At 47.0% G+C, this 13,183-nt stretch overlaps 1 protein-coding gene across 2 annotated transcripts in view; it reads left to right on the top strand.

The window, feature by feature from the left end:
- The window catches only part of LOC119386783 (alpha-(1,3)-fucosyltransferase C), a 75,601-nt gene extending 69,514 nt beyond the window's left edge, over window positions 1-6,087 (top strand). For both annotated transcript variants that reach the window (XM_037654056.2, XM_049413240.1), the window contains one exon: window positions 5,276-6,087. In XM_037654056.2, coding sequence (XP_037509984.2) covers window positions 5,276-5,957 — 682 coding nt within the window. In that variant the 3' untranslated portion in view covers window positions 5,958-6,087. The remainder of the gene's footprint in view (window positions 1-5,275) is intronic.
- The last annotated feature ends 7,096 nt before the right edge of the window (window positions 6,088-13,183 follow it).

Genomic DNA, 13,183 nt, shown 5'->3' with positions numbered 1-13,183 from the left:
CCCACCACGACATTATTCGTTATTCTGCGGAGAAGCGAGGTATCATCTGTAAGGCATTATGTGCATTTTGTTGATGCGACGGTTGATGACGATGAAGAAATATGGCTGAGCCCTTTGCAATGAGTGTGAAGCTTTAAACGACCCACTAGTTACGTAATTCATATTGTGTGACGCCCGGTCGTTATTTAACTGTCCCACCACGCTTTATAACATACGTTAACCGGAGAAACGGATAGCGAGAGAAAGAGAGAAAGGGGGAATTAACTTTGTTGAGAACCCGAGCAAATGGATCATGAGAGCCTTATGGGCTTCCTTGGCAACCAATAGAAGTGCACTTGCGAGACCCACTACGTTACAACTCATCATAAGTTTTGTGAAGTAGGGAAGCAGCCACTATGGAATTCTTCGTCATTCGGCGGAGAACCGTGGTACTCGCTAAACACCTGTAAGGCATTATGTGTATTTTGTTGATGCTGTGTGGCTGATGACGATGAAGAATTATCAAAAATGCCTTTGTAGTGGGTTGGAAGCATTCAACAACCCACTCTTTGCGCAAATCGCATTGTGTGACGCCCAGTTACAGAATTCGCGCTTGTGTGACGCGTGGTCGTTATTTTACTCTTCTGCCACACTACATTACATACGTTAACGTGGCTCCTTCCCGACAAGAAGCCTGTATAGGGTCTTTTTGCGACGCAGTTTCAAGCACCGGCATGGCCCTGAGGAAGAACACTGGGCTCCCGAACGCAGAGGCCCAGGTTCGAACCTCGTTCCATGCTGTAAATTTTTTGCTTATTTCCTTTTTTTGCTTATTTCGTGCGATAGTGGTTACGGACAACGGCGGCGACGGACAACTACGGCGCCAAAAACGACCGTTGAAATGATCTCATAACAGCTTTCGCTGTAAAAGTTGGCCGTGTATCTGCGTGCTCCGCTGGAAATGCTGTGTAAAGACGATAGAGGAGGGGCTGCGTGAGATCTGGCAATACATCAGCAATACATCGGGAAACATAAGCTTGTGCAGAGGGTTTCCTTGCTCCGTGGCAGAGGGCGTTCATCGGCGCGCATAGGCATTTTCAGCGCAGCTTAAGAAACTAGGGTCTTTAGAATTACGTATCTATGTGTTTTATATTACAGGAACACACCACCTAATACTTACCTAGTGATGTTGCGCCTCAGATATGCGTAACATTTACTTTTCTATCGACAACGTTCACAAGTATGAACAGCCGTAACAGTTCAAGATGGGTGGGCGGTAAGCAAGTGGTTCAACTTTGGCCAGGTCGCTGAATCGGGTGACAGACAGACAGACAGACAGACAGACAGACAGACAGACAGACAGACAGACAGACAGACAGACAGACAGACAGACAGACAGACAGACAGACAGACAGACAGACAGACAGACAGACAGACAGACAGACAGACAGACCAAAATTTCTGCGTTTAAGTTCCCCAAGAAAGACTATGGTCTTTAAAAAATCGTCACGAAGCGGCGGGATTCGAACCCGCGTACCCATGATCCGAAGGCAAGCGGCTCAACCACTCGGCTGTCCAGGCACGGTGGCAGAACACTGATAGCCTTGTATGTAGTCTGGTATAGCAAGGGTGTAGAAAGGAAAGTGAGGGTGAAGAGAAGAGAAAACAGGAGGGGAGAGAGTAAAGCGTAGCATTTAATGAATGGGAAAGAGAGAAATACAGAGAAAGAAAAGCAGAGTGAGAAAGAGAGAGACATAATTGAAGAAAGAGAAGAAAAGAAATCTAGAAAAAAAATTCGCAGGTCCCACGCCTTGTGGAAATCGGTTTCATGAGAAGCAGTCAACGAGTAGTTCTATGCTGCCTTTTTTGGCTTTGAGCCCAGCGTTACGAGGTGAATGGACGTGTTTTTGTAAGTGTAGCAGTAGGTGTGTGCACATCGTGGGCTTACCGAGCACGTCGACAACACTGGCGTTTAAAGAGTAACTTATGGTCTGACGTAACGTCAGCACTATACGTCACTATTATAGAAACGAAGTGCATTTTTCGGTGCGATGATGTGCATATTTAGCGTATTCCTCCGGGGTCTAGCAACGCTTAAGTATAGCTTGCTGAGTCATAGGAATACAAACGTAATCTTCATTAGACTGCTCTAAAAGCGGAGCCAACACTGGAACCACAATGGACGTTAACCTGACATGGCGCCTGTATTGAAGGAGTAAATATGTAGTGTTTATTGCCTTGTTATAAAATTAGATTGCCAGCACTATAACCACAGTTGACGTCGCACGGACAGTACGCCTGCATAGGGTCTTTTTACAAAGCAGTTGCTAGACCTGGCGTGGCTCTGTAGTAGAATACCTGACTGCCACGCAGAATGCTTGGGTTCGATTCCTGCTGACATCCTAATTTTTATTATTCTTTGCATTCTTCCGGTCAAGGCTGCCGATTGGCGGTTTTTCTTAACGCTCTCGCATTTAAATTACCGATGTCTGTTTTCGCTGTTCCTGGGTGAATATAAACTGCCAATCACCTGTGGCGCACAACCGTATGCCACAGCCCGTGGTAAACAAGTATTTGCCACATGTGTCTGGAGGAAAGAGTTTGACGACGTCCGCGACAGGATTTTCACGTTATTCATGTCATGACCTCGACAGTCAGATTTGTCAAACCTCTTATTCTCCCATGCCAATTTTCATCTACACCAGGTTGAGGAGGCAATTAGGACAGCACCCAGACGTAGGCGGATAGATAGATAGATAGATAGATAGATAGATAGATAGATAGATAGATAGATAGATAGATAGATAGAAACGCTCAAAGCTTCTTGGGTTCGCTACAAAATGCTTCGTATTTAAAAAAAGATAGAAAGAAAGAGGAAGGAAGCGAGAAATAGAGAGAGAGAAAGTGAGACAAAGAAAGGAGAGAAAGGGAAAGAAATAGAAGGAAGGAGAGAAAGAAATGAAGAAGAAGATTTAAACGGAGACAAAAAAAAATGCGGGAAGTTTGCACTAAGGCGCACAAAGCTTGGCACAGTGAAGATGGTCGATGCTCAAGCGAAACCTACTTACAACGCAGCAAAGCCTAGCAAGAACCCACAACAACATAGCAGCAACCTGCGTTATACTAAATACTTGAGGATTGTTGGCTGTGCAAAACTTTGCGCGACTTAGTGCAAAATTTCCGCATTTTGTTTGTATTACAGTGGCGCTGTAAATGTCACAGCTCATTGACTTTCAGCCGTACGTCCGTGTGCAGAATTCGCTGCACAGAGCAGCTCTCTCTACTCCGTGAAAACCGGCGGATACGACCGAAAGCCTCAAGCGTCCTGCGCGTGCGCAGAGCGTGACGTTACACGCGACCGACGCAACACGCTGCCTGAGCGCGCCCGTGAAGGCGTGCATCGCAGCGTCACTTTGCGCTTAGGCGAGGAACGCTGGGTGCTTCCGGAAGCAGATGTGCGCTAGCGCCCCTTGCCGTTTGCTCTGGCGGGAGCGCCTGTGTTCCACTGGCAGATTTCTTCGGTTGCCCTCTGCCAAAGCGGAGTGCTCCGGCGCAGAGCTCGTCGGTCACTCCGAATCTACCATGGGAATTCACCATTGCGCACACTGACGATACAACTGGGGCAGTAACGTATATAAAGCAGTAATTGCTATTTTAATGGAACATTTTTAGAGAAATGTCTATTTTCTGGCGGCATCGGTACTGAGTCTTTTTTCTAGCGTTCCTGGACATCTTGAGTAACCCGCTAAAGATCGCATAGCTAAACACATGTTTGGCCTCAAATTTTCGCAAAGCCATATAATTTTCCTGATGTGTGCAAATCTCCGCATTGGCGTTACATAGTGTCATTCCGTGGCCTTCTATTCCACCACCAGTACGCCGCCATATAATGGCGAATTCCACTGAGAGAACAGGAGCACTCAAAAGCACGCTGAAAGTGCTCCCTTCAGAGCCGGCGTGTTTCAGTGGGGGGACAGGAGCAGGAGCACTGTCAACCAGAGGTAGAGCGAGACGGCTTTCGCGGCGCCGAGAGCATCGAGGAGCAGTTTGTAATGCTCTCGCCTGAAAAGCGGAGTAGGCGCAGTATGACGAGAGTATGAGCCCGGTTTTGGGAGCCTTTCGAGAGACCGCTTTTGGGAGCCGTTGCAAGCGGACGCGCCACATGCGCCCCTGCATGCCTCAGCTTTCACGAGAGCACGATGTTTGGACTGGATCCCCTCTATTTCCCCTGCGTGGCATTCGGGAAGGTGAGCCTCCCATACTGATCCCCCCGACTGTCACTAGCCCGCCGGGGTCAGTATTACGGTCCGTGCTATTTTTAATTTTTTTATTACAACATTAGAACAATGAACACGTGTTGGGCGTGGAATATGACCTGTTTTTATGCCATTTTTTAAACGTTTTGTTGAGTGCTGAGTGTCTTTTGTATTTGTTTTGTTTTACCGTATACTTTCTGTCATATTTTGACTATGTTGCATATCCCCACTACGTAATACCCACATATTTATTACTACAGGCACGGAGCTCAAATACATAGCTAAGAAAATTCGAACATATTATTTATGCAGAAGAATGGTAAGTTGGGCGAGGTGGTAATGATCCATTACGTAACTGCGCCTGTTTGTGCTTTTCTCTCCTCTTGTGTTCCCGTCCGTTTTTTGTGCAGTTACATAATGGATATTAGTTATGTTTCGTTTGTGCTTATACGGCGTGCATATGCGCTACGTAGACGTCACTCGTATTTTTCTTGTGTGTGTGTGATCGCCCAATCCTCCGGAATCAGTCGCGCTAGCCAAACAAATGATATTCCATTTAAGATGGTACGTAGAAGAACGAGTGAAAATCAGAGCAGAGATATTGTAGGTCCCGGCAAAGGCATTATAACGCATTTAACGGCTGATTTATGCCGAGGGATACGGTTTTGCTGGAGCGGAAACCGCCATGAGAGCATTTAAAGAATTCTTTAAGAGCTTCAACCATGTTTAGTTTGGTGCTCTGACGCTTAGCAGCTAGTTTGTGTCCTCAGATATTCAGAACATTTGAATCAGTCTGCCACATATTTACGGGGGTCCCATGGAATGGGCTTATTTACTGCTCTCTTACAACACCATGTGAAATTGATCCGTATATCGGTGCAATAAATGAATACTTCATTACGGTGAAGGATTCAGACAACGAATTATTGCACTGAATAGGCGTTATTGTAGATGTGCTTCGCACTATTCTGAAAGCATCCCCTAATATTTATTCGCGTTCACAGCGGCTGAATAGCGACTGTTGTCCATCTTCTACGCAGGCTCGACTCGGACATCTTAGACAACTACGTCACGATCACGAAAATGACGCCAGCTAAACAGCCATATTCCAAGGGGTCCCTCGAGAGCATCTGGAAGAGAAAGTTCAAGATGGCCGCGTGGGCAGTCACTAGCTGCGAGACGTCCGGGAAGCGAGAGCACTACGTACGAGAGCTGCGGAAGTACATCGACGTGGACGTGTACGGCTACTGCGGGGAACACGAATGCTCTCGAAAAAATGAGACTGCGTGTTACGAGATGTTTGCAAGAGACTATTTCTTCTATCTATCCTTCGAGAATTGCATCTGCAGGGATTACGTCACCGAGAAGCTATTCAAGCCACTGAGACACGACATCATTCCTGTCGTGTATGGCGGAGCAAACTATAGTGACGCTGCGCCACCTGGATCATACATCGACGCCCTTAGCTTCGAGTCGCCGATGCACTTGGCTCGCCACCTGAAGAAAGTGGCCAAAGACTTCAACCTGTACAAGCAGCACTTCAACTGGAAGGGCAAGTACAACATTGAGCCTTGGGATTACTACAACTTCTGCGCACTCTGCCGGAAGCTGCACAGCGAAGACTTCAAGAAGAGTTCTGTGGTACCGGACATGCACCACTGGTGGAACACGACGTCATACTGCCGCGCCTGGAACAAATATACTCAGAAGTTCGAGTACTGATAATCGGTTTCGAAGGGATATCAGTGAACGTCAGTGTAGAGATTGCGTCTCCGACTCCGATCGCTAGGAAGGCGAAGAAAATGAGATGAAATTCGACATGCCAGTGCCCTACACTTCATTGTTCGTTTAATTGTTGCAGACCAGGCTTTTAAAAAAACAAGTTTAACTATGATAATGCTTCTTACTAAGATTGTCAACGCATCCAACTCTTGCGGAACGTACGCACTAGATGAGCTCCAGGCGTTGGGAACTCTTCGCGTGCGCTGAGTGATAAGATGTGTGACATGAATCAGGTCCCTTTAATTGTTTAACAAGTTCGACGACCGGCCTTTTTTTAAAGAAAGAATCCTGTGCCGTCTTCAAAACCAATCGTCACAGAAGGATGCTGTGCAAGCGCTACTGCGCTTTCTGCGTTCCAGCGGCCTGTCGAACGACTCTGATTGGAACGTCTTTTATGTGTGTGCGTGTGTTTGTGTTTTTTTTTCTCGTTGTTAATTTTATCTCTCCGTCTGTCCTCTTCCCGACCCCTATTTCCCCATTCCTGCGCGGGGCAGCAAAACATTTACAGGTACCGGATTAACATCCCTGTCTTTCCTTTTCATCCCTCTTTCTCTTGTCTAGCCGTCGACTACATTATGTGTTCTGGCGCTTCTGTAAGCTCTGGAAACCATCAGCGCGAGGGGTACACATTGTAATGGTACACTCGACTGGTCGTTTCCGAGCTCTCCAGAGAGCTCTTGCGAGGCGCGTCGCGTTCGGCTAGTCAAAATCGAGCACTCTTAGGTGCGTTCTGCTGGTTCTTTCAGAGCACCACGCTCCAACTCTGAGCGCTCTGAGGCGCCCCCGCTTTGACCTCGGAGCGCGGCCGACATCTGATCATGGGACTCCCTCGCATCGTCTGTTTGCAAGTGAAGAAGTGGTGACGTGTATCTTCTTCTGTCTTCCGATTGCTCTGGCAAGCGACTGCATGTTTGGCTCGGGCACCCGTTCTCTCGCTCGGCTCAAGAGCGGGCTCGCTCTTGGACACCCGTTCTCGGCTCAAGAGCGCCAAGCCGAATGTGCCATAAGGTTACAACTAATACGAGCAGCTTTCCTCGATGATGCTTGAATATTCGATAGTTTAACGAAAGACAAAGTACCATTTTACGTGTTCTTGACGTTTAACATTATTAGGAGGCATCAGATGTATCTTTTCGACCGAAGGTCACGGGATCTAATCCCACGGCCGGGATTCGATCCCGCGACCTTCGGGTCAGCAGTCGTGCCCCATATCTACTAGACCACCATGGCGGGTATAATAAATAAGTCTGAGTTAACACAGAGAGTTCAAAGTTAACACACCTGCATGTATGCATACCTTCTGTTCTCTGTTTTCTTCTGAGCCCGTACCCAGTCTGGGGGATTGACCAGTAGTTGGGAAAAATGAAAGAGAATCCAATTTATTATTGAGGCCATTAGGAGTTACTTACTGAAGCACCATCTTCTTGATCGGAGCGCTTACATCTATTATAACACTGACAAGCTGTGTTTAAGTGACAACATTGGGCTTGTCTTATTGAAAGAACACGAGAGAACATTTCCTCCAGCACAAAGAACAAAAAAAAAAACAGTATGTATACACTGACCTAGTGTAAGTGTTCACTGACAGTAGCCTTGCCCTGATTTCAAGGCACTTACCGAACACAGCGACAACTGCGCTGATATATATGCTCGCAATTCTTACCCTCGGTGGAGAAACCCATGAACTGCACGTGTTTATAAAAAATCTATCTTCTAAACATTTTAGAAAGATAAAAATAACAATTAGTACCATATATGAAACCAACAACACAAATATTACGCAAGATATATTATTAACCGTGGTTAATTTGGTACGGCTGCACGACCGAAGTGACACACGCTTTGTAAAAGGAAACTGCCTCGACTTGCTTCCAGTTATTGCTTCCAGTTATGTGATCAGCTAGGACAAGGGTGGGTTTACGCCTTGAGAAAAAAAAAATCCGCTAATATAAGATAAATGTGTAAATGAATAAAACGTTTAGATATTCTTTGGGTCCATCAGAAACATTACTGAAGCTGAGACGGAAAAAATTGCTTCAGTTCCATGTTTTCAGAATGAAAAGAGAAGGACATTATTAGGAACATATTCGCAAAACGTGCGCATAATCGTAACGAGGAAATCAAAACACCTGCGCAAAGTATGATCGCTGAAAAACACAAGAAACGCCCAATATATTCTTAAGAATAAAACTGATAATTAGAGAACGCATGGAGCAATCTCCCGCATTCGGTGATCACATTATTTGCAGCTTTGAATTAATGCAGCAGAATACGCAACATTATGAATGCGGCAGCATATGGAAGTGTGTACGGCTCTAGATAGGACCACAATGTTCCAACTGATACACTACTTCGACAAAGTTGGCAGGTGAGGCGACAGTTGCATATAAGGCGGGATCTCACCAAAAGGTGTACCCTCGCCGTCTGGCCTCTGAACGGACATGTGTTTCTGAATTCGTTGAAAAACCGTGTCCGTAGTTATGTGACATTCGAGTTTGTAAACGTTCGAAAAAATAACATATCGTTCTGACGGAGCAGCTGGCGTAGAATCGGCGCGACAGCGACCCGGACAGAAGGCGACGAGGCCTCTGTGAAATGGCACGACGACGCTCGTACAAGGTGTTTTGAGCTAAAGGTTGAATAGTAACATCAATAGATACATCGGAGAAACGCTTTAAAAAGAAAAATAAAGCAGCAGGGAGCACATGTACGACAGTTTAAACCGCCGTTAATTCCTTCATTCTTGTAGAATATTTCCAAGTCCTCTTTTACAGCGAAAGCTGTTATGAGATCATTTCATCGGCCGTTTTTGGCGCCGTAGTTGTCCGCCGCCGCCGCCGCCGCCGGTGTCCGTAACCAGTATCGCTCGAAATAAGAAAAAAATTCCAGGATGGAACGAGGTTCGAACCTGGGCCCTCTGCGTGGGAGCCCAGTATTCAACCTCTGAGCCGTGCCGGTGCTTGAAACTGCTTTGCAAAAAGGTCCTATACAGGCTTCATGTCGGGAAGGAACCACATTAGCAAATGCAATATAGCGTGGTAGAAGAGTAAAATAAGCACCAAGCGTTGCACAACGCGAATTCTGTAACCAGGCGTCACACAATGCGAATTGCGCAACGAGTAGGTTGTTGAATGCTTCCAACCCATTACAAAGGGCTCTGCCATAATTCTTCATCGTTATCAGGCACAGTATCAATAAAGTGCGCATAATGCCTTACATGCGCTTAGCAGGTACCAACGCACTCCGTAGAATGACGAAAAATGGCACAGTGCCTGCTGCCCTACTTCTCAAAAATTACACTGATTTATAGCGTAGTGGGTTCCTCGCAAGTGCACTTGTATTGGTTGCCAAGGAAGCCCATAAGCGCATGATCCATTTCCTCGGGGTCTCAGTAAAGTTCTTCACCCCCCCCCCCCTCCGGTCTCTCTCCCACGTCAACGTATGTTATACAGCATGACGGGAGAGGGAAATAGCGACTGGGCGTCACCCAATGCAAATTACATAACTGGTGGGCCGTTTAAAGCTTCCAACCCATTACGAAGAGCTGAGCCATAATTCTTCATCGTCATTAGTCGTCGCGTCAACAAAGTTCACATAATGCCTTACAGACGTGTAGCTGGTGCCTCGCTTCTCCGCAAAATGACAAATATTGGCTTAGAAGGTGCTTCCCAACTTCACAAAAATTCTGATTTATGGTGTAGTGGGTACCTTTCTAGTGTACTTGTATTGTAGCCCCAAGAGAGCTTACAACGGGATCTAGAAACGCCGCTCTTCCAGCTTTCGCTGTGACTGTGCTGCGGTTTCAGCGCAGGCCTGGCGTTTTTCGAGCTTGCTGTTCTGCACTACGGACAATCAGAATGTGCCTCCTCAATGGCATGGGCGCAACAGTCGGCGTCGCCGAGTCCTGCGGGGTCCCCAAGACTGTCTGAGAAGGTCACAGACGGTTTGCGGGGCTTTTCGTCCTTAACTGACCGGCTACAGAAGTGATATGTCTATCATCTCCATATGCTGAAATTATCTCTTACGGAAACTTATAGCGTAACAGGGTTTTTGCGAATACCATGCCCGGCTAGTTTTGTAAACGTAGCGCTGTAGGTTCACACAGGGGTGCGGGGGGTGGGGGGTGAATGTTTGTAGAGCTGCCATTGAATGCCTTAATTCAGAGGCCAGCGCCAAGTGCCCCTTCGGTTGCGGCCCTTGAGAGTGGGCGGGAGTCAAGATGGCGGCGCACAGGTGTAGGTCATCATGGCAGCAGGTACAGCAGCCGCGCAGCGTCTCCTCCCCCCCCCCCCCCCGCCCCCCGCGCTGCCTTTTCCCTTCCTGCTCTCCTGCCGCGCGCACTGCCTTCCTTTTTGCTTGTCGCCTCTTTTTTATGCGTGTCTCTATATGGGCGCTGTGCGTTGTTTTGTGTGTTTGCATGCACGCAATCTTGTCCACAACTGCGCTCACATGTATATCCCAGGACATGACAAAATTAATTGCACATACAACGCAACTGAATGGCCTCACCTTATTGAGTTCTCTTCTTGAAAGGTTTATTTTCATATAATTTATAAGAATAAACACACAGAAGCCATCAACAATTCATGTCATGTGTCCTCGAAATGCGCCGATTCTGCAGTTCTTCAGCTTTCCCTCTGGTAAACCCATCACCCATGGCCTTCCGGAATACCTTTTCATGAGACTAACGTTGGTTGAGAGTTATGAATCATTTCGATAGATTCATGTAGAGCACGGTTCATTGTTTCCACGTCCTCGTGCACTTAGGGGGCCAGCAATATGAAAGGTGCACATTAGGGTGTTCGCTTTAACAGTGACCGTAGTGTATATACACGATCAATTTACTTAGCTATGTTTGTTATGATCAGTGGTACACAGCTCGATTTTTCAGGGACGAATGGCCCCGGCGATTTTTGCCTTTTCAGTTCCCTTCTCCCTTCATCTCTCGCTTCCTGTGCATTGCACTGTTTTATTACGGCCCCTAAAATGGCCTCTTGATAGGTTGTCTTCCTTTTTTATATACTGCAAATGGAGACACGTGCGTGTCCACTTTTGCGGGGTACATCCACAGGCAAAACCGTGGTCTCCGAGATAGCTACAGCAATCGCGGACGCCACGGGCAGACCAAATCTCAAGGTGCTCACGACCAACAATTTACGATTTACTTGTATGACGAACGTGTTAGCTAGTTAAAACCGGAACTCTGAGCCTTCAAAACTTACGTGCGCGATGCTGTGCGGTGACGACCAACTCAGATTATAGGATGTCGCGGCGTGCGCATCACGCGTCTTCAGTCTCCCTCTAGCTGCTCACTCCGTGTTACATCGCGGTACGCACCGCGATCAGAGCCTCTGCTGAGCTTCACTGTTAAGATTACCGCAATTCTCTGTCAGCTAGGGCTACACAAAACAACAGCAGAGCCGCTTTATCACACTTTCTCATGCGACCGGCTGCGGAGAACGCGGGTACTTCGCCTACCCATCACGCTCGCAACGGCCCGTATCCAGCGCTCCGCCTTTCTGCTTCGTACGGCAACTATGGAAATCGGTAAAAATGAACGTTGTTATTCAGTGTTTTACGCCCGTGGCAATTCACAACACCGCTGTAGCGTCGATTGCGGCATGTCTTCATAACGTGCAGAGTAATCTCATCTGCTGTTTTGTTTTCGCCGTCGTTCTGGCGAGTGATCCAGCAAGCACTTCATGGCGGTTCGGTGGCGCATCCGACTAGCGGAGAGAAATTCACAGTGGTCTAGTGGTTATGGCGCTCGGCTGCTGACCCGAAGGTCGCGGGATCGAATTCCGGCCGCCGCAGCTGCATTTTCGATGTCGGCGAAAATATTTTAAGTCCGTGTACTTATGTTTAGGTGCACGTTAAAGAACCCCGGGTGGTATAAATTTGTGGAGCCCTCCACTACGGCGTCTCTAATAATCATATCATGGCTTCGGGACCTTAAACCTCAGATATTATTAATATTCTGACTGTTAAATGAGCAAACACACGCAATATTAAGCTCAATCGTTGTTTCGCACTGGCTAGTTGGAACTGGTCCCACAGCAAACTGTGCGAGGGAGTTAGTCTTTGTACTACCCAATACTGATTCGATAGGTGGCGCCACGCGCCTTGCGAAACTCCAGAGTCTGACGTCTATGGTGAACATTACTTTCGAGCTTCCTGCTTTCGGATGGTGGGAAGCTAGACCAGCGTATCGCGTCGAATTTTCGCGTACACTTTTTCTTAGAAAGAGTGGACAGCTACTCAGTGATTACGTGGGCCAAACTTTGCTTTGCAGCCCAATGGTTAGACCAACTGTCAGTGTGTTTACCTTGTAAACTGCATTGTTTGTCTGTAAGAATATGTGTAGGTACAACAGTGATGTTTTTGTTCGCGATAATTTGCCATTGGAACTGCCGTTGAACTTTTGTGGGTTCATCTGGACCAGCCTTGCTAGGTCTCGTCCCGCGCCTATCACGCTTTCTTCCTCCTGGCTTTTCTTGTTCTCCCCGTGAAGTGAAACAACTACTGCATCACTTCACCGAGGATAAGTAGTATTGTGTTTGGCCACAACATTGGAAGGAGACCACGTAAGACCGCTCACCACTGAAAATTTTATGCCCATTGTATAACTAAAGTTGTATGCCTACAGTTACGTTGCCTACAACACAATATTTTTGCTGCCTACTTATAGATAACCTCAACATCAGCCATTTAAAGCTGCCTTGATTGTGCAACGGTTTAGCCAAAGCAACACTCGAACAGTGAAGACGCAGGCAGTAAAAAGTGTGCTTCTTTTTTCGCCGTAGAGTTTCTACAAACGATTGGCGATAATCACTACAAGCACAGAGCTTACTACCATACTTCGTAGAGGCCGCCCTTGTACTGATATGGATGATAGCTGGAAGCAATAGTAATTAGTCAGCGCGAGTGAATACGCAAGTCAGCGTGAATACGCAACTTTGCCTGGATTCCGTCCTTTAGGCTTCAAACGGCTCTTTAGGTTGGCACATCGCTCACTTCTAGCAACATCTCGCGCTGAAAGCCACAAGCTCCATTTACGGCCACATTTTGAACGTTAATAAAAACAGCATCCTCAACATTCCTCGTGTTCGCCACGTTGGGATTCCTTTCCTAAATGTGCAACCAAATGCATATTACTTCATATTACT

Source organism: Rhipicephalus sanguineus, chromosome 3 (genome assembly GCF_013339695.2).
Source record: "Rhipicephalus sanguineus isolate Rsan-2018 chromosome 3, BIME_Rsan_1.4, whole genome shotgun sequence".
Taxonomy (NCBI): Eukaryota; Metazoa; Arthropoda; class Arachnida; order Ixodida; family Ixodidae; genus Rhipicephalus; species Rhipicephalus sanguineus.
The sequence above is the reverse complement of the archived record's forward strand: the minus strand, read 5'-3'. Positions and strand labels throughout refer to the sequence as shown.